Genomic DNA, 19,802 nt, shown 5'->3' on the forward strand with positions numbered 1-19,802 from the left:
TGTGGGCCCTGGGGGAGTGGATTCTCCTCCTCCCGAAGTGCCCTGCAGCGCGGGGGCTGAACCCGGAAGTTCCGCACCGAGTTCCTGGTGCCAGCGGGTCACGTCAGGTGCGGCAGGGGATCTGGTGACATGGCTCCGTCCCGCCCAGCGCTTTGTCTCTTCGACGTGGACGGGACCCTGACCGCCCCGCGGCAGGTAGGCGGCGCCCGGCGGGCTGGAGGCAGCGGGTGCGGAATCTCTTGCTGTCTCCAGACGAGGCTAACGACCACCCAGGGTGGGCACCGACGGGCGGCTAACGGCCGCCTTCCTCCTGTGGCAGGGCCGAACTCAGTTCTGGGTGCCCGGAGCATGAGCCCGAAAGCCTCAGGGTGCTTGGAGATGGGACGGGGCGAAAAACTTTGGAAAGGAAGAAACTTGTATTGGGTTGGGAATTGCAGTTCTGAACACTCACCGCAAGCCCTGGGTTTGAACCACTGCTCAGCCCCCTTAGCTAGCAGCTGTGTACCCTCCTGAGTTCTGTCACCTGTGGGATGTACCTTGTACCCCGATATACGGAAAACATAGGTTTCCAGGTCGAACACACCTAGTAGAGTCTCTGCTTTGTGACTGAACAAGTCCCTTAACCTCTGAGCTCAGCATCTAGGTTTTACCTGTTCCATGTGGGGCTTGTGGGGGTCAAATGAACTCAAACAAGTTCATGAAAGTATCTCACCTTACAGGAGGCTGTGTTCAGTAATATCCAATAAATACTAACCACCACCATCACCCCCTTCTCCAGCCGCTGCTATGGGTCTCGGGTGATCGGGGAGACCTAGATTGTTCAACAGGAGGCTGGTGGAGAGCCTCCTTGGACTCCTGGACACTTGCTTCCCACTCCCAGATTTGGCTGCTACAGGCACAGATAGGTTTCAGTTAAGATCAGCATTTGTGATGAGCTCGCTCTGACCTCCTGCTTGTACAAACCGATCACTGAACACCAGCCAATCATACGGGAGGCCCAGTTGGCCTTCCTGTCTTCAAGTTCTTTCTCTACCCACCTCAGTTTTGGCCGGGTGGTAGCAGTGGTGTGCTTCAGCATTCCACATCAAATGTGTGTGACTTTAGACGTGTCATTTTACCTTTCTGAGCCACGTGTTGGATGTATGTAGTGAAGATACTCAACTGCAAGTTCTCCAAAGGCCCCTTTTGACTCTGAGATTCAGTGATCACCACACGCTTGTGAGTCGTTACAAGCCCGTTGGTGATGTAGAGCCAAGGTCAGCAATTTATTGTAGAGTCACAGAGCAATACACTTGTCTTCGCCGACCATAGGGTTTGTAGTAACTACTCAACTTTAATGCAAAAGCAGCCATAGACCATATGTAGACACAGCGTGGCTGTGTTCCAGTTCAACTATTACAAAAACTCGCAGCTGTCAATTTGTCTCCATTGGTCATAATGGTGTAGGGCTTACATTCCAAGCCTTTTTACACACATCATTGGACCCTCTCAACCTTTCATCCCAGGTAGTATAGTTATTACTATGCTTGTAAACATAAGGAGACTGAGACTTAAGGTCCTCTTGATTTCACTCAGCAGACCTGATACCAGTCTCCTGGCCTCAGGGCATTGTATTTGCTAAGTTTACCGTCCTCTGCCATTCTTCTAAGGTGGAAACTGCTCTGGTTGCTGGATATGCCATTCAGGAAAGTGCATCTGATTTGCAGAAGGAATTATGTTATATAAGCATAAAGTATGAAATAGCAATGAAACCAGGCAGCCCACAATGTATATAGTCCCTTAAAACTTTGGAAGCATGATATTCTTTGCACTGAACATAAATCATTTTAACACTCAAAAAAAAAAATCTGCAATTTAAAAGAGAATTGTACTATGTGATGGGTGCTCTTGGTAAAAAATAAAAATATTTTAGCAACAATCTACTCATTGTCCAACCTCTCCCTTCCTCTTAAATGTATTCTCAAACATTGATAAGCACAGTACAGTGTGGAGGTCGAATGGGATATGTTTTCTTGAAGCTGCTGAAACAGGATGTGACCTACACAGGTAATGCTAGGTAGCATGGAGTCCAGGGTTTTGCACATCTCACTGTTTTCGTAGTATTTTATTGTACTGAGTACTTTCCTAAGAAATGCCACTTCATCTAAAAACAGTTGAGACTTAGAATAGAAGCCTGCAAAAGAATGGGGGGCTTGGTGCTTAAACCTGAGTGAATTGTTTTCCACCTTTCTGTCATGAAAAATTTAACATATACTGAACCACTGGAAAAATAGTACACAGAACAGCCGTATCCCCTCCACTTAAATTCAGCAATGATTTACATTAACTCTCTCTCCTTTTTTTTCAATCTTTGCTGTGCCATTTCTTAACCGCTGTCGTCAGAGCACTTCACTCCTAGACTTTGAGCCTGCGTGTCTTGAGGACAGGACATCTGTCATAGCCACAGCATAGTCCTCACACCTAAGAAAACTCACCAGTGTCTTAGTATCATTAAGTACCCTAGTCTGGGGGTTGGCAAACCTTTTTCTGTAAACGGTCAGGTAGTAAATATTTAAGGCTTCCCAGGCCATGTGGTCTCTGTCACAACTGCTGGTACACAACTGTGTTGTTGCTATAGACATTTTGTAAATGAGTGGACACGGCTGTGTTTCAGTCATACTTTACAGAAAAACAGGCAATGGCTTACTATGGCCCACAGTTCCTATTTTGTTGATTCTTCCTCTGTTCCACTAAGTTTTCCTTAGGTGTCCCAAAAGAGACTTTTATGATTTTTCCAGAAGGTGAATTTTTAACATTTTTCCACCTTAATAATTTTGTCTAGGGTGATTGATAAAGAATTCCTTGTAATTATTAACACAAGAGTTACTTGGGAACGTCACAACAATTTTTCTCTAAAGATCTGCAGTGGGATATAGTTTAGAGGTTCTGTTGTGGCCACAAGCACCTGGATCATATTTCCTGTTAAATATTTGCTGCCACTTGGAAGTGAAAAGGTACCTTCTATAACCCATTCACATTGCAGAATAGGTCTGATGGCTGACCACAATACCATTTAGCTTATCGGTATGCACAAGGCTAAAATTTTCTCCTTAGGCTTCTCTTTGAAGATGGAAGTATTGATGCTGCTGTTATTGTTAGTATTCCATTTTTAATATTTTGCAATCAAAGGAGTCTTTCCCACTTCCCCCCATTCTGATATCAAGACTTAGTAAACCACTTCAGGGACTCAGGGACTCCTTTTCATGGTCATAGAGGCTGCTAATGTGGTTCTAGATTTTGTCTACCAGTTCGAGACTCCACTGGAAGATGAAAACAAGATTGCATTCTATTTAAGCCCTTCTGTACAATTTCTTTTTATTAATCATATGTACTCAAAATACTTTTTTATGTAATCTCAAAATATGTACTCTCAAATACTTTTTTAAGAAAAAGAGGATTGAACTCTAGATGTTTATATATTCAAGTTGACTTAAATGGTTTGCTTCTGCTTTTGTTTTTAGTTTCTGGTAACTTTATTTGTAAAGATATTCCATGTAAGTGTACAATTTTAACAATTAAGATTGCTAAAAGTAATGAAATAAGACATTTAAAAATGCGTTGTGATTTGTGTTAATACAGGGATATCTTTTCATCTTAGTTTACAATTTATTTTGAATTAGCACACAGTTTGGAATTTAATGAGCATAAAATTATACCGTTGAATCCACTGTTTATAGAAAGGAGCATTTCTTTTAGGAAAAGACTAAAAAAAATCTAGTGATCTCTTAGGGGTTTTTTTTGTATAATTATAGTAAATCTGAACTTCCTTTTTAATCTGATTATGGTACTTTGTTTTAAAGTCAACAATTTAAAGCCGTAAATGGGGTAAAATATAGCATTTGAAAGGAAGCACTAAATCTCGGTGTGTGTGGCATGGAATGATCACCACATGAAAAACCACGTCACTGCAGAAGACATGACTTGAGTCGACTTGTGTTTCAAGAAATAAGACAATTTATATATGCATGTGCTCATAGCCAAGTATATAAATGCATAGAACAGTACACAACAGGTGTTAATATAGTGTATGTTTTAAATGAGGTAAAAATAAGTAAAATTTAAGAAGTTTTTTCTGGTAAAAAAGTGAATGTCCCCAAATTATAGCTAAAATATTTGGACTTACCTATTGATCTAGAAATGGGATTAGCATATATGAAAGGGTTCTATTTTTGCAATTTTAGACTCCTGATTACTTTATGGCTTATAACTCTTATATTTTCCATTTTGAAATGTAGAAAATTACCAAAGAAATGGATGACTTTCTACAAAAATTGAGACAGAAGGTCAAAATCGGTGTAGTAGGTGGCTCGGACTTTGAAAAAGTGCAGGAGCAACTGGGAAATGACGGTAAATTATACACTGCTAATTACTTTTTGGTAAAAGATTAACTTCTTAGGAGGATATTGAGATTGGTAGCCCCGAACCCTCACCCCTGCTTCCTTGTTTGGGGAAACATTTTCACTGTCTTTATTTTCTTCTGTTTTTAATCCTATAAATAAATTTCTAGAGTTGCTGGTAGATTCACCTAGAACAGGGATTGTCTGTGTCCTTGCCTTTAATACTTCTTGTCCCCATCCACTGCCCTTCTGCCTCAAGCTCAAGTCCGTCTCCTGACTGTCCTCACCCAAGCATTGCCTTGGGTGCCCTCTGAGACTAGGGGCCTCCTCTCCGTTGCCCTAACACAGTGTGTCCCAGAGTTCCCTTTATCGTAAGTCACCCAGGCTCCTCCCCCACCTACTGAACCACAGTCACCAGTGCAGGACCCCAGGAAGCTGGAGATTTTTATGGGCCTTTCACTGCAGATTCTGACTCAATAGGTCTACAGGGTCGGAGAAACCTATTTTAGAGACTCTCCCAGTCTGTGAAGATCAGATATTCTTTCAGAGCCCTCACTGGAGTTTAGCAGTTGGTGATAAGTGTTAATCAAGAAATAGAAACAAGTTTCAATTCATTGCATTCTGAGTTCTGTTTTGGTTGCAGTGGTTGAAAAATATGATTATGTGTTTCCAGAAAATGGCTTGGTAGCATACAAAGATGGGAAACTCTTATGTAAACAGGTAGGTTCTTGAGTATCCAAACGTCTACTACTAGTAAAATATTTTCTGAAAAGATATTTGACACTGTCTGCCTCTAGGAAAGTATATTTGGGAGCTGAGGTGGGGTGATGAATCCTCTCCCTGTACTTTTTACATTTTAATTGTTGAACTATAGGACTATTATGTATTCCAAGTTGTTAACTTTATTTTTATAATTGTTTTTTAAGGATATGTAGTCTAATATTTCTGTTATGATAGCAGAGACTAGGGCAAGCTGCCTCACTACAAGCACATTAAGAAATACTATGCAGCTCTTTTTAGTATTAGGATCATTCTGTCACATATATGAGAAAGCCAAAGTGGGGTATATAAGTTTTCTGTCAGAATCAGTAGATATTTTGATTGAATAAAAGCAGCAATAAGCTCTTTAGGCCTTCCATTAAGCATTTGAAAGATAATGAATACAAAAATCTTGACTAATGAAACTGAAAGCGCTTTTGACAAAGCTCTTACCATTTTGCCTGATGTTTTCAACTAGAGAACAAAAAGAAAGGAGAAAGGTGGTGGGTCGGTCACCTTCACTGCTGCATCCGCCTAGTGAACCTCAGCTGCTAGTGGCTGAAGACCTTTTTGAAAATGCCTCCCACTGAATGGAGTAACTCAAGTATTTTCTTTATCCTAGAATATTCAAGGTCACTTGGGTGAGGCCCTAATCCAAGACTTAATCAACTACTGTCTGAGCTACATTGCGAAAATTAAACTCCCGAAGAAGAGGTGGGTTTGCCTTTAGCAAAGAGACTCCAACGGAATATGGAGTGATGTCTTTTGGTGGGTGGTGCTCATTGAAGTCCAAAGCCCAGTGCTTAATAAAGAATCACTGGCAACCTTCTGCAAAGTCAGTGGTAGAAGAAACATTTTTTAAAGGACAGCATGTCCACTTGATGGAAATTGAAAACAATATGCTTTCAAAGGCTACCGGTTAGGGGAAGCACCTGTGAAGCAGCACTGTGGAAAGAGCAACATGAAGCCCAGACATGGACATTTCGAACTGGAGACCAGCAGACCAAATCCCACACAAAGCTCAGTTTGGTTGTCCCACAGCATTAAATCATGCCTGAATTAATTGCTGTCCTTTAAAAGTCTGATTTTCCATTTTGAAATGTCTGGAATTCTGGCTTCCATTATATCTGAAGAGCTGACAAATGGATGCCTTATTCCACATAGCAGCACCACCCCACCTCCAGTCTTTCACAGGCCACTTTGCTCATTTTTCTGATTTTTGAAGGCATTTGATTTGGGAACCTACCTCTTGGTTCTGTCATCTCAATTCTCATTCTTAAGTAACAACATAATGTACATACAGCCCACAATTAAAGATTGGCAGAAGCCCATGCTGGGTAGCTCATTTGTGTGCAACGTTGTCCCATGCACCAAAAGGTTGAGGGTCCAATCCCTGATTGGGGGGCAACCAATTGATATTTTTCCCTCTCTCTCTCTAAAATCAATAAACATGTCTACTCATGTGAGGATTAAAAAAAAAGGATTGGCAAGAAATGGACACATGTTACTGTTAACAGTGGCCGTTTCTTGGTGGTGAAGGTACAGGTGGTTTCTTTGAAATACTTTTCATTTTCTTGTCAGTGTTCTGCCCTTTATATGGAACACCTATGATCAGGGGGAGAAACATTTTTTAAATGGCAAACTTCAGGATAATGCTTTTGAGACTATCAGAATTGATGGAACAAGTGCCCCTGCTCAACATCTCCAATCAGTGGGCAAAGGGCTTTCCTTCTCAAATTGGTCCCTTGGGATGAGACAGGCTGGACCCAGCTTGCAGCTGGGTGAGGGCACGTGGGGGCTCATTATCCTACTCTGTTACTTTTGTATGTATTAGAAATTCTCCATAGTAAAAAGTAAAACTGTATCTTATCTCCCAGGTCAGCTTAGTCTTTACCTTAGAGTAAGCATTAAGGAAGGATATAAAAGATGAGGCAGAATGCTGCCCTCAGGTATCATCTAATGAGGGAGAGCCAGGTGCAGAGCTGTAATTCCAAATTAGCATGACATGCCTGGTGAATTCGGGAGGCAGAGCTGAGACCCACCTCGATCAGCATTTGCCCTCATTTCTTGGCAGAACAGCTGGTGTGCCCCATGTAGGTCGGGCAGGTGCAGTGAGACTTCAGGGAGGAGTTGACTGCTTGGGAAACTGCCTTAATTCTGATTTGTAAAGCAGAAGGCTGTCTAAGGTGCATCAGCTTCCCTTCGTGCCGTGAGAATGAGAGTAATACTATGTCCTTGAGTTGGGAAAGATAATTGAGCTCTTTTTCTGACCATTTAGGACCTGCAGCCCTAGGGTCACCCCTGGAGTGATCACCAGTCCCCTCGTCCCCTGGTGTACAGGTAGAAGGAGTAGGCTGGGACTGGGCTGGTCTGTACCAACTCTGGGACCACCCAGATGGGGATTTTGAGAAAGTGTCATAGGTTCACATATCATCATGTGCTTCCATCTCTGCAAGTTAAGCACAGCAGGGGAAAGGATCTGGTGATTGCAGTTGTACTGTTTTTACTTTACTTGATGAGTATTCACTGTTTCCCAGTATACGAATTACTTTTACATAGATGGGAACCGTTGATTTTTACAGACCCTGAAAAGGTAACCAGAGCGAGTGCTGATAGCCCCTTGTGAGGCTTGGAGAGGGGCCCAGAGTCACACGGCCTAGTGAGAGGTGGCGTTGGCCTTGAACAGGTCCTCGGCTGCACACTTGGCCTGTTTCCTCCCTAGTATTTACAAATGGCTGATGGCTGGACATCAGGGCTGTGTGATGGAAGAGCAGGAAGGGTCCAGGGGAAACGTTTCAGGGCCTCATAGACATCAGTGTTTAGGACTAGAAGACACTTCAAAGTACATAGTCTGTCACAAAACACTTCAGTTCCATTGTTGGAATAAATAGCTTAAAAGCTGTTTGAGTTTTTAAGAAACTTCCTTTCCTGGCTCGTGTGGCTCAGTGGATTGAGTGCCGGCCTGCGAACCAAATTGAGTGCCGGTTCAATTCCCAGTCAGGGCACCCGCCTGGGTTGGGGGCCAGGTCTTCAGTTGGGCGTATATATATACGAGAGGCAGCACATGCTGATGTTTCCCTCTCTCCCTCCCTTCCCCTTTCTCTAAAAATGAATGAGTAAAATATTTTTTTAAAAAAAGAATCTTTTTGAGGCTCAAAGTGAAAACATGGTGAGGAAAGGTGTTTTTTGTTTGTTTTTTTAAACATATTCAGTTAAGGTAACTTAAAAATTGTTAGGCTGTTCTCGTTTTCTGTGGTCAAATCAACCCCTTGAATAAGAGTCTGCCAATGCGTAACCTGCATTTCCTCAGCTATGAGAGAGGATTACGGGGTGGTTCTCAGAACCTTTTCCTGTGTCACGTGGCTTGGTAAAATCAGTGTCTTCAAGAGGTCACTAGCGAAGTTGTCTGAGACAGATTTTCAAACTCCTCAGGGAACTCGGAGAGCTGGTCATCATTTCCATAACTTTGTGTTAACTATAAAATTATAAAATTCTCGGCCCAATGACAGCACTGTCCAACAGAAGTTTGAGCCACACGTGCAGTCTTTTTTAAGATTTTTATTTATCTAATTTTAGAAGGAGGAGAAGTGAGGGAGAAAGAGAGGGAAAGAAACATCGATGAGTGAGGAACATTAATCCATTGCCTCTCACACGCCCGCAAACAGAGACCTGGCCCTCAACCCAGACTTGTGTCCTAAGCAGGAATCAAACTGGAGTCTTATTGGTCTACGTGACAACGCCCAACCCGCTGAGCCACACTTGTCAGGGACACGTGCAACTGTAAGTTTTGTGTAGCCATGTTTAAAAAACAAACAGGAAATTGATTTTAATATGTTTCATTTAACCCCCCATATTCCAAATATATTTTATTTGCAATATATTCCAAACTATTTTAACATAATCAGTATAAAACATTATTGATGATTATATTCCTTTTTCCCACAAAGTGTTTGAAATCTCTTCTCAATTCAGATTAGTTGCATTTCAAGACTCAGTAGCCACGTGTGGCTCATGGCTGCCATATGGCTCAGCACAGCTCTGAAATGTGGATCACACCAGCCTCTGTCTTTGGGAAGCGCCCAGCTTTTTAGCCTAGTTATCTATAATGTTGTCTAAAAAATAACGTACATCAGGAACCTGTCCCCTTTTTCTCTCCAGGGGTACTTTCATTGAATTCCGAAACGGAATGTTAAATGTGTCCCCTATTGGAAGAAGCTGCAGCCAAGAAGAACGCATTGAGTTCTATGAACTTGACAAAGTGAGTCTCTCTGAAATATCCTGGGTTTGTGAAGATAAGAGGTACCACTTTGTGGCTATAGTTAAAGTGTGCGACGCAACAGACAATCATTATCTTTTTGTTTTTCTCAGAAAGAAAATATAAGACAAAAATTTGTAGCAGATCTGCGAAAAGAGTTTGCAGGAAAAGGCCTCACGTTTTCCATAGGTATTGTATGTTCAAATGAGTTTCAAGCTTTGCCAGCAGTTTGTGGTGGGCTGGTGGGTGCTTGAAATTGCATTGTGCCCACGTTTAAGGTGGGCAGGAGGATTTAAAGAGAAGCCATAATTAGGGCAGACTACTGTCCTGCGTAGTGGGGCGTGGAAGAGACTTGCCCAGCTAGGAAATGACTTCTGGGCTGCTGGGCTTAGTTCTAGGTTCTTGTCCAGCAAGAGTCTTCCCCCCTGCATTTCTCAAGGTGAAAATAAGAGCATCTTGTTTAATGCCGAGTCATAACTTATGCTGAGCCATGGCTGGTGTGGATTAAGTGCCGGCCTGCAAACCAGAAGGTTGCTGGTTTAATTCCCAGTCAGGGCACATGCCTGCGTTGTAGAACAAGTCCCTGGTTGGGGGCATGCGAGAGGTGGCCAATCAGTGTATCTCTTACACATTGATGTTTTTCTCCCTCTCTTTCTCCCGCCCTTCCCCTCACTTTAAAAATCAATAAATTTTTAAAAAATCTTTAAGGAAAAGAACTATCCTCACACCTTTGGGCACAAGATGTTAGTGAACTCCATAGCAGAGAGATGGGATGAGAGCCTCCTAGATAAATTAGACTTAATATGTTCTGGAATCACATACTGTTTAGAAAAGGCAAGGAACCTTAGCAGTCAGCTCAGTTGTTTCCACAAATCAAGACACTGAGGCCCAGAAAGGACTGAGGCCTGGCTGGTGTAGCTCATTGGATTGAGCTCAGGCCTGCGAACTAAAGGGTCGCTGGTTGGATTCCCAGTCAGGGCACAAAACTGGATTGCAGGCCAGGTCCCCAGTAGGGGGCACTCGAGAGGCAACCACACACTGATGTCTCTCTCCTTCTCTTTCTCCCTTCCCTTCTCTCTAAAAATAAATAAATAAAATCTTTAAAAAAAAAAAAAAGAAAGCGAGGGACTTGTCTAGGCTCACCAGACTTTTATTAACCATGATAGACCAGCACTCGAACATTTCTCATGGCTGAAACAGGCTTCTTCCCTCAACACTGATGTCTCAGGCTTGTTTTTTGGTGGAATATGCCTGTCAAATGCTTTAAGCGAGCTGATTTCTCCTGTCAGTGCCTATGAGTCATCACTTAAAGCCCTTTCACTTTACTGTCTCTAATAAATGTGCGGTTGTGGGGAAACGGCAATGTAGAGGGATGGTGTATAATAGATGACTGGGTGGGGTTTTAAGTATTCTTGAACTGTGAGATGAACATCTTTCTGTGACAAAGCTGTGAAAGGGATTTTGTTGCCTATGAAAGCTGCCTATAAATCACCTCCCATGCGATTTTCATTTTTCTTTTTTTAGGATTTTATCTATTTATCTTTAGAGAGGGGAAGAGAGGGAGAGAATTATCAATGTGTGCTTGACTCTCCCGTGCCCCACACCGGGTACCTGGCTCGAAACCCAGGCATGTGCCCTAGACTAGAAATCGAACCCGTGACCCCTTGGTCCACAGGCTGTCACTCAACCCACTGAGCCACACCAGCCAGGGTGATTTTCATTTTCCCTGCAAAATGAGCTGCATGCAGTGTGTTGAAACTGGAGATGAGCACAGCTGAGTCCTATCAGATCCACCCCCATCCCACCCACCCCAAGCTTCCCTGACACCCAGGGCTTGACAAAGCACCTAAATGCAAATGCATCCCTCGTTCTGACCTGATACTCCAGGCCTCGCTTTTAGATTTTAGATGAAATCATGTTGGAAAAACACACAAGGTGGAATGAACTAGAACCTAGCCCTAAAGCAGTGTAAATCAACCTTGCAGTCCAGGTGCTGACACAAGTAAACGGCACGTTTTTCCAGGGACAGGTCATTAGCCTCCTTTCCACCTTTAGCTTTTGTGTTTCCCTCCCCACTTGGCAGGCGGCCAGATCAGCTTCGATGTCTTTCCTGATGGATGGGACAAGAGGTATTGCCTGGGACATGTGGAAAATGACGGCTATAAGATCATTTATTTCTTTGGAGACAAAACCATGCCAGTGAGTATGGAAGTGCTTTTTGCAGTTTCACTGTGCGGTTTGGCTTGCAGGGAGGAAATGGACAAATGGGCTTTTTTCCTCTTACCCACACCGCACCCTCTGGCCCTGCTCCAACTGGTGATGCTTCTGTCCTATGAGGCGATTGAGGTCCCCTCCCCTCAGTGCTCAAGACATCTGACACCTCAGTGGAGGCGAGAATTGAGCCTCTGCGGTTTGGCTTTTGAATTAAATATTGCCCTCCTCCTATTGCCCAGCGCCTTCCAGAACACCTGACCCAGGGCTGTTGTCAAATGCTCTTGGCAGTTCAGAGCCCTTGCCCTTACTTTCTTTTTCCGCAGTGTTTTACTTCCCGGGGGCATTCACTTCGGTTGGGCACTAGGAGTCAGGAATTCAGGAGCAGGTACTGGGGACACGTAGGAGGGGAGGGGTCAGTCCTGGGCATCACACACAGGGTACAGGAGCTGTCCCAGGGGATGTCAGCAATCCCTAGTCTGGACTGGAACTGAGAGCAGAGCCTGCTGTCCAAGGCCAGCTCCAGCAGGAGGAATCCCTAGGAGGAGTTTCCCCAGAGCCAGCATGGCAGCAGAGCGCGGCTCTCCTTAGGCCAGGTGGGTCCCCAAGGAGGTGGCCCTTGGGAGGCCCCAGGGGAGGCTCAGCACCAGGTGTTCACTGCCTAGCCTCAGGCTCAGCGGCTGCCTTTAAATTCCTCCTGCCCTCTGTGCCCTTCTGCTTTTCTTGCCACCAGGCGTCCTGGGCTATGGTGTACCCAGCAGATGCATCAAAGTGCTGCCTGTGGAGAGTGTTTATCCCTGCACTTCTGGTCCACTCCAGAATGCTTGCTGCTAAGGTCTCCCCTGGGTAGTAAATGAAAGAGCTGGTGGCACAGAACAAACTACCTGCTCTGTAAGTGAGCACGCTTTCCAGTCAACACACCCTCTCTCCACGGGTGGGAAAGGTTCTAGGTCCCAAATGAATGTGGTGCTTTTCAGGGGTACCAGTGGGCCTTTTTCTTCATGACAGGGAGAAATGGTTGGTTTATACTCACATCCTCTCATTGCAGTGCTCCGGAGTGCAGGCTTTGAAAAACTCGATGTGTTTAGGAAAGTAAGCTAATGAAATTCATTGCACCCAAGATGTAAGGAATGGCCAGAAGCTTCTTCACTCCTTCCAGACTGGTGCCGCTTCATACAGGCTGAGAAGAGAGCTCTCAGACAAGCCAAAACAGTTTTCTGTAAAGATGATGTTCTTGGTCTGTGTAAATACCAATCTGAAGCCTCAGGTGGGACTTTACACAATGGAGCATACTTCTTTTTTTAGATTTAATTTTGGAGAGAGGGGAAGGGAGGGAGAAAGAGAGGGAGAGAAACAGTGATGTGAGAGAGAAACATCGATCGGTTGCCTCTTGTACGTGCCCCTGCTGCAGACCGAACCCGCATCCCTGGCATGTGCCCCGACCAGGAACGGGACAGGTAACCTTGTGCTTTGCGGGACAGCACCCAACCAACTGAGCCATACTGGTCAGGGCAGAATACTTCTTGAGAGAATCAGGTAATGACTTCTTTGGGGAATTTATTTTCTATTCTGTTTAACCACCGCATTAGCACACATCAATTCTGCTTTCTATATCTTACCTGCTTTTAAAAAATGGGTACTGTTTGGGGGAGGTTCCCCCACCCCATTCTTAAGTAATATGCACTTATTGTGGAAAGTTAGAAGTATGAAGAAGAAAGTATAAGTCACTTGTAGTCACAGCTGATTTGCCTCCCAGGCTTTAATCTCTGTACAGCTGACCCCAGATGTGGGACGCCTGCATGTTCATTGTCTTATTTTCTGCCTTTCTTCTCTTCACATATTTTATTTCCCCCATGTTAGTGAGTCTTCTTTGAAAACAAGACTTAGTGGTGGTGTAACAGTTCGTCTCCCCATTCCCCTAGTAGAGGCACTTGCAGATTGTGGTTTTTTGCTGTTGTAACTAACACTGGTCAACATTCTCACATCATTCTTTGCCCTCATCTCTGATCCTTTTTGTCAGTGGTTTCCTGGAAGTGGGAGCCAACAGTCCAGCCATCTAAACCTTTTAACAACATATTGATCCTGGAAACTTTAGTCACAGAGCTGTTCAAATACTAACTTCAAACCTTTCTTCATATTTGGACACAGACATTTTGAAAGCTCTTTTCTCTCTGTGTATCAAGGCAAATGTTTTTGCTGGCTTCCAGAGAAATGGCAACTGAGCTAAGAGCTGTCAGTCAGAAGCCATTTCCCCGCCAAGCCTTCCAGGCTCCGAGGCCTGCCAGACCGCCTCCTCTCTCCTAGACACACAGCCTCCCTCAGACGGGATCTGAGCACCTCCAGAGAGCAGAGCAAAGTGCTTGGCCCTTGCTTTTCTAAGTACTAGTCAGCCCTGGAAACCCCCTCATCATTCCCCTCAGACACAAGAACCAGGGTCTGTTAAAATGCAGCTCTGAATTCAGCTTAGAGGCGGGGGACTTGGTTTGCTGCAGGGGAGGAGGTGGCTAGGGCCCAGAAAGACATGCCCCAAACTGCTCTGCCTGGCTTGCCAGGGGCTGCACCGGCCCAGTTGCCCCCAGCCTTTCTGAATTCTCAGGCAAGAAAACTGCCTGTCCAATGCTTTGTGTAAAAAACATCTGGGCTTTAAGGCAGTGGTGGCATGAAAACATTCTAACACTTTGTGAACCATCTGTTGACTCCTAACTCGGTCTCCTCTTTGTCTCCAACATCAGGATAATCAGGGTTCACTTCTGTGACAGTGGGTGCAGAACCAGGGTGGGGTGGGGTGGGGACTGGGCACTTTCCTCAGCCCCCTCCCCTGGAATCTGAACAAAGTGGACACTGCCTTCTGCTTCATCTCTAGGCCTTGACTTGGCGAGGATTTAAATATTTGTGGGCGGTCTGACTGAGCTGTGGCCTCGCCTTCGTCCCCTCACATACACTCTAAGGAAACTATGATCAGTTATCCATCCCTTTGCCCCTGCGCTCCCTGATCTGCTCTCAGGAACCAGGTTTTCTTTTGGGTCTTGGAAGCTGAGTTGCCCCAGCTGGAGTCAGGTAACCTTTGGTTCACGTGCAAATCCAGTGTTTGAAGTTTCTGGTTGTCTGAGGCCTCGTTATGCTAGAGGGCGCACTCTCACTGGCTCAGTGTTCTGGCTCTGCTTCTCCTGACCTCCCTCTGGCTCTGGTGTGCCAGCTCAGTGCAGCCACCTGCACAAAGGAGCAGAGGAGGAGGCCGGGTCCCCTGGCAGGAGGGAAAGGATGGTAGAGGTTGATGGGGACGCTTTGCTGCCTTCTCAAAGCAAGTGGAGCTGAAAAGGCCGCCCAGCCCAGAAGGGGGAAGTTTGGGTTCTCTGGGCCGGCTTCCTTGAGTGTGGGTGAGTTACACAGTAGCTCCCAGCAGGACCATGGGAGACTCATACCAAATTAGGCATCTGTCAGGTACTCATCTGTCCTCTAATGTGACATCCTCTCCAGGGAGGGGCAGGCAGAGCAGCTGTGAACCTTCCTTGTTTCAGAGGTCACTCTCCCCAGCTACTGGCTTCTGTCCTCATATTGCACCCTGGCTGGCTGCAGGAGCCTCTTTACTCTACTCTGCTTCTGCCTTTGCGTCCTCATCCCCCTTTCTTTCTCCCCAAAGGTCCTGCTGTAGCTGAATCTCATTGTGTCCTGGGTTGCAGCTTTCTGGTGGCGTCACAGAAAGTCCCCGATCCCTGCCAACATCTTCTCTACTCTCTGGGTCCTGGCCCTTCCAGCCCCGACCAGCAGGTTCTGAGAGCTGAGCTGCCTGTCCTGTGGAGAGCCAGTCATGTGGCTTGTCCCCTTGTCACTCCGGGTTCCCTCCCTCTCTATTCTTTTTCTTTCAACTTTCTGAGTTTTTAAAAATTGCTTTGAGAGAGAGAGAAACATTGATTTGTTGTTCCACTCATTCATGCATTCATTGGTTGATTTCTTGTATGTGCCCTGACAGGAGATTGAACCAGCAACCTTGGCATATTGGGACGACACTCCAACCAACTGAGCTGCCTGGCCAGGGCCTCCCTTTCCCCTCTGTTCTTTGCAGCTCTTCCCTGTGGCCCACGGAGCTGGAAGGCAGCCCTTTGTCACTTTGTGCTTTCGTTTGCCCCACTGTGTCTCCGGTTTCTGAAATGATGCCAGGCAGGGAGCAGTTGCTTCACCAGGTTTGTCGGGATAGGTGATTACTGACTCCTCCCCCCTAAGTCTGGGAGTGACAGGGAGTGAGCGTGTCCCCGACAGATGTCTGTTTCTTCTGGACGTTGCAGGAGTTTGTTTTGTGTTTTCAACATAGTTCTCTGTGCTGGTGTTTACCTACCATGCCATTTCCAGGGAAATCTGGTTGTTTCCTGTTTTTTAGTCATAGGAATTACCACAAGTGGTTCACACTTACTTCCTTGAGTAGCAGATGCTGCTCATGTAACTCAGGGCTTCTGAGTGACCAGAGGACAGCAGGCTCCTGAGGAGGTACTGAGAAGGGGCATTCGTGGCTCCAAGGTCACAGCTTCCTAACATGACTCCTCCCCCCAGCACACCTAGGGCCCCACAGCAATCCATCCAGAAATCTTGACTTTCACTTCCACCCGGGAAAGCCACCTGCTTGGGGATGGGTTGTGAGAGCAGTAGGAATTTCAGGGGTCAGCCAACCCTTTAGGAGGATGTCAGGTTTTCTACAGAATCTTTTGAGAAAAACCCGTTTCTCAGTGGTTATTTTCATTGTATGATAAACTAGTTAATTTTTTTTTTAAGATTATAAGTTAGACTGCTTATCCAGTAAGAGGAAAACACAGGAAATTCCATGAGAAGAAAAGCAGGGTTTTCTTCTCTCCCCCTCCCCGCACAGGCTCTGGGCAGGAAGCTGGATTCGTTCACCTGGAACCAGTGGGACTGGGGACCCACAGTCATGGAAAGCCGCCCCCCACCCTCCCACAGCCAGCAGCATGCCCAGGTCCTCCCAGATACATGCCCTCGCCCAACTCCTGGAGGCGCAGCAGTAAAAGAATGTGTGGAAACACCAGAAAGCTGGATTAGCTGCTGCAGCTTACACAGGTTGCTTTCCAGGGGCCTCACCCAGATCCCATGGTCTCATCTACAAACCCATAGTACCGTGGCGAAGTTCCACCACTCCCCGTCTTACAGGCGGGGAGTTGCCCAAAGCACCCCCGTAGTCAGTGGTAGAACCAGGATCTAAGCCCAGGCGACCTGGCTCAGACAGTAGCCACGTGGCATGTCCAGGGCTCCGTGATCACATGGGACTTGTGGCCCGTCAGCTCAGAAAATTCTGAGAGCAGAGCTGCTCTGCACGTCTGTCCTGCCCACTCCCCATGACTTGTTACAAGTCTGACACAGTGAAAACAAATTGATGGCTCTGAGAATTCTGTCCCCTGCCGAGCTTGCCTTCTTTTTAGAAAAATAAGCCTTAGATCGTGAGTCCTTTCATCAGCATAATTACATGTTCCCAGCTGAATTGCAGTTCAGGAGAAGGTGATAAACCCTTTCTCAGTGATGACTGTCTCTTAGTTTCCAGAGGAACGAGGTAACCAAGAAACCCTCCTTGCCAATAAAATGGCACGGTCCTCATTTCTCTGGCAGCCCCCGGGCTCCAGGGCTGCAGCAGCAGCAGCAGCAGCATCTGCTTTGTGTCTTTGCAGGGTGGAAACGACCATGAGATCTTCACAGACCCGAGGACGGTGGGCTACACGGTGAAGGCACCCGAGGACACACGCAGGATCTGTGAAGAGCTCTTCCCCTAACGTCCCTTCCCATGGGAGGGGTGGGAGGGCCAGCTGACAAGTCTGAAAGGGTCATTTGGTGGCCAAACCCCGATCCCACCCTCACATGTCCACAAGGACACTTAAAACCATCCAACCCAGGAGAGAAATTTTCAGACACTTCCTGAAATGAAGCACCTGCTGAGTGTCAGCTTGGTGGCAGTTTTGAACCAAGGGCCTTGTGGTCATCAGGCGGTGTTAAGCTAAGTGACCATGTCCACTCCGTTCACCCACCTCACTTCCTCTTTGAGAGCCACAGACCTCCGCATGGCCTGTGGATAGCTGGCTGGCCAAGTGACAACTGAGCTGAAGGAGTTTGCAGCTCAGCTGGCCTGGTTCACAGGTTAGCTCAGTAGTCACTACACAGGGAGGAGCTGGCTCTCAACCATGGAGATGGACTGAAATAGGTACCAACAGGCCCCAGGGAGAACTGAACAGACACGCAGACCTTCCCAGCCCTTCCCCGGGTACCTGCTCTAAGCCCAGGTTCGGAGAGACTAACTTGGGGGGTCACACCTCACCAAAAGAACCTTCTTACTGAGCTGGCTGGGCTTCCCCGAGCCTTACTTTCCTCAGGTTTCTCAGGGACCCAGTGAACGCCTCAATCATTAACGGAGCTGAAGCTGCTCTATTTCTCTGCAGATCTTTTAAAAAAGAAGTGTGTTGACCCCGGCCCTCACCCAGCCTCTGACCTCAGGGCTGGGAGCAGCCATGGTGGGGCCTAGGACCCTCGCTCCTCCCTTCCAGGTTCTGCAAGGTCCTCCTGAAACTGGAGGGCATGTCCAGGCCCTGGTCCACAACAGGGTGGAAGACCGCTTTCCAAGGCAACGGTTAACATGTCTCCTTTCAGCATCTGGAAATGTCGAGACCCACAAGCACTCCACCGACTGGTGCTGGAGCCCACCAACCTGAATCCGTGTGCTTTGCACCCTCCACCTCCATGCTCCCACCAGGTGCTTTCATCACAGAGGAACCTGGGTCCCCCCCAAACCTGGCCCTGGGCTTGTCAGTTCTGGATCGGTCCACCCACCCCCTGTACCACACGGTTGTTTCTGAGTAGTTCTCGGGACAGGCCATCCCGCGGCATCTTTCCTTGTGGAAGTATTTTGCAAACGATACTGGAATGACCTTTCAAAGTGAAAAGCAGCATAATAAAGCGATTTTATTGTTCCTATTTCTCATTCTGTTTACTTCTTCATGTCAACCTGTCTGCTCTCTGTCAAATGGGATACTGCCCCTACCACGTAGCTTAATTTCACTAAAGCCCTTCCAGTGCTGTGTGTGAGCTATTACTCAGGTAAGCCCGCAGGAACCCTGTATGCAGGACTCTTAGGCCTGCTTGGCAGGGGAGGATGCACTGAGTCATTCCCTCAGCCTTGGGGAGTGGGCAGGATGAAGACAACATCACCAGAATTGTAAACATGGTCGTCAAGTGCTGAGCAGCGGGAAGCACATAGGTTGCGCCCTGAGCAGCCCTGAGCAGCCTGGGCTAGTAGGGAGGCAAGTGCCATCCCAGCACTACAGAAGCTGACCTGGTGTTTAGCGCTGGATTTAAGCCGTCTCAGGAGAAAGGCCTGTGTGGAGGGCACAGCAGATGGCTACTGCAGTTAGAGGCCACCAGGAAGGCCCCCGTGAACCTCATGTGGCTCCTGAACTTGATCCTGAGGAAGGAACTGGAGGAGGCTCAAGATCAGTGTGACAACTGAGTGGGAGGTGGTGGAGGGCCCGGCCTAGTGGAGCAGGTGTGGATTCAGGAAGGGCCAGGTGAAGGTGGCTTTGCATCACTTCTTTCCAAGAACTACTTCCTCTTCCTTTTCACCCAAGTGCGCCTTGATCTCAGCCCTGGCAGGCACCTGGGCAGGGCAGCCAGGCCTCTGAGCCCCTTGCATCTCTATGCCCTCTGGGGCAGGCCCCAGTCACGTTCTAGAACTCTTTCCAGCCCCGACGCTTCCAGCCGGTTTCCAGCATCACCTGCATTTTGTTGCCAAGACCTCCCTTGTGCCACCTGGGTAACATTCTCCCAGTGTAAGCTGTCCTCAAACCTCCTGGTTTTGAGCTAAATGCCTACTCCAGCCTCTCCCTCAGCAGGTTCAGTGGGCTGGTTCTACTTTTTGCTAATACAATTTGAAAATCAATGTACTCTTCTAATAAAAATGCTTGCCTCTGCACCACCAGAACTCAGTATTCTCTACCTCCTCTGTAAAACAGGGGCCCAGGACCACTTCCCAGCCTGACACAGAGACCCTTCCAGAGCAGCCCACCTGTCCTCCCAGCCCAGCGCCCCCTTCCTCTGCCCTCCTGGACACCGAGAACTTGGGGTTCCACACCCTCCACTCCTGAACTTCCTTCTGTCTGGATTGCCTTGTTCTCAGGGCTCATCCCCACACCATCAAATTATGGATGCATCAACAGGGA

The 19,802-nt window shown here is 46.7% G+C and overlaps 1 protein-coding gene across 9 annotated transcripts; it reads left to right on the plus strand.

The window, feature by feature from the left end:
* Position 1: 1 nt before the first annotated feature.
* Positions 2 to 18,561, plus strand: LOC112298389 (phosphomannomutase 2). 9 transcript variants are annotated; one of them, XR_008427432.2, is made up of 10 exons: positions 40 to 195; positions 4,275 to 4,386; positions 5,020 to 5,096; positions 5,758 to 5,849; positions 9,294 to 9,393; positions 9,504 to 9,579; positions 11,474 to 11,589; positions 15,665 to 15,782; positions 16,460 to 16,665; positions 17,268 to 17,378. XR_008427432.2 is itself a non-coding variant. In XM_053929168.2 (9 exons), exons 1-8 carry the CDS (start codon positions 130 to 132, stop codon positions 15,746 to 15,748), a joined length of 723 nt encoding a protein of 240 aa, XP_053785143.1. In that variant the 5' UTR covers positions 41 to 129; the 3' UTR covers positions 15,749 to 15,782; positions 17,268 to 18,561. The 9 variants fall into 9 exon arrangements, 5 of the variants coding, with proteins under 5 accessions (XP_071078301.1, XP_053785140.1, XP_053785139.1 ...); XM_053929168.2 differs by lacking the exon at positions 16,460 to 16,665 and having other exon boundaries at positions 41 to 195; positions 17,268 to 18,561; XR_008427436.2 differs by lacking the exons at positions 15,665 to 15,782; positions 16,460 to 16,665 and adding an exon at positions 12,650 to 12,868 and having other exon boundaries at positions 42 to 195; positions 17,268 to 18,561.
* Positions 18,562 to 19,802: the final 1,241 nt, after the last annotated feature.

This window comes from Desmodus rotundus, chromosome 1 (assembly GCF_022682495.2).
Source record: "Desmodus rotundus isolate HL8 chromosome 1, HLdesRot8A.1, whole genome shotgun sequence".
Taxonomy (NCBI): Eukaryota; Metazoa; Chordata; class Mammalia; order Chiroptera; family Phyllostomidae; genus Desmodus; species Desmodus rotundus.

Bases quoted from the DNA above. Each gene is read 5' to 3' on its own strand.
- LOC112298389 (XM_053929164.2), top strand. From the start codon at position 130: ATGGCTCCGTCCCGCCCAGCGCTTTGTCTCTTCGACGTGGACGGGACC. The intron at 11,590-15,664 runs GTGAGTATGGAA...TGTTCTTTGCAG, and splicing joins TTGGAGACAAAACCATGCCA to CTCTTCCCTGTGGCCCACGG. The intron at 15,783-17,267 runs GTTTGTCGGGAT...GTGTCTTTGCAG, and splicing joins GGGAGCAGTTGCTTCACCAG to GGTGGAAACGACCATGAGAT.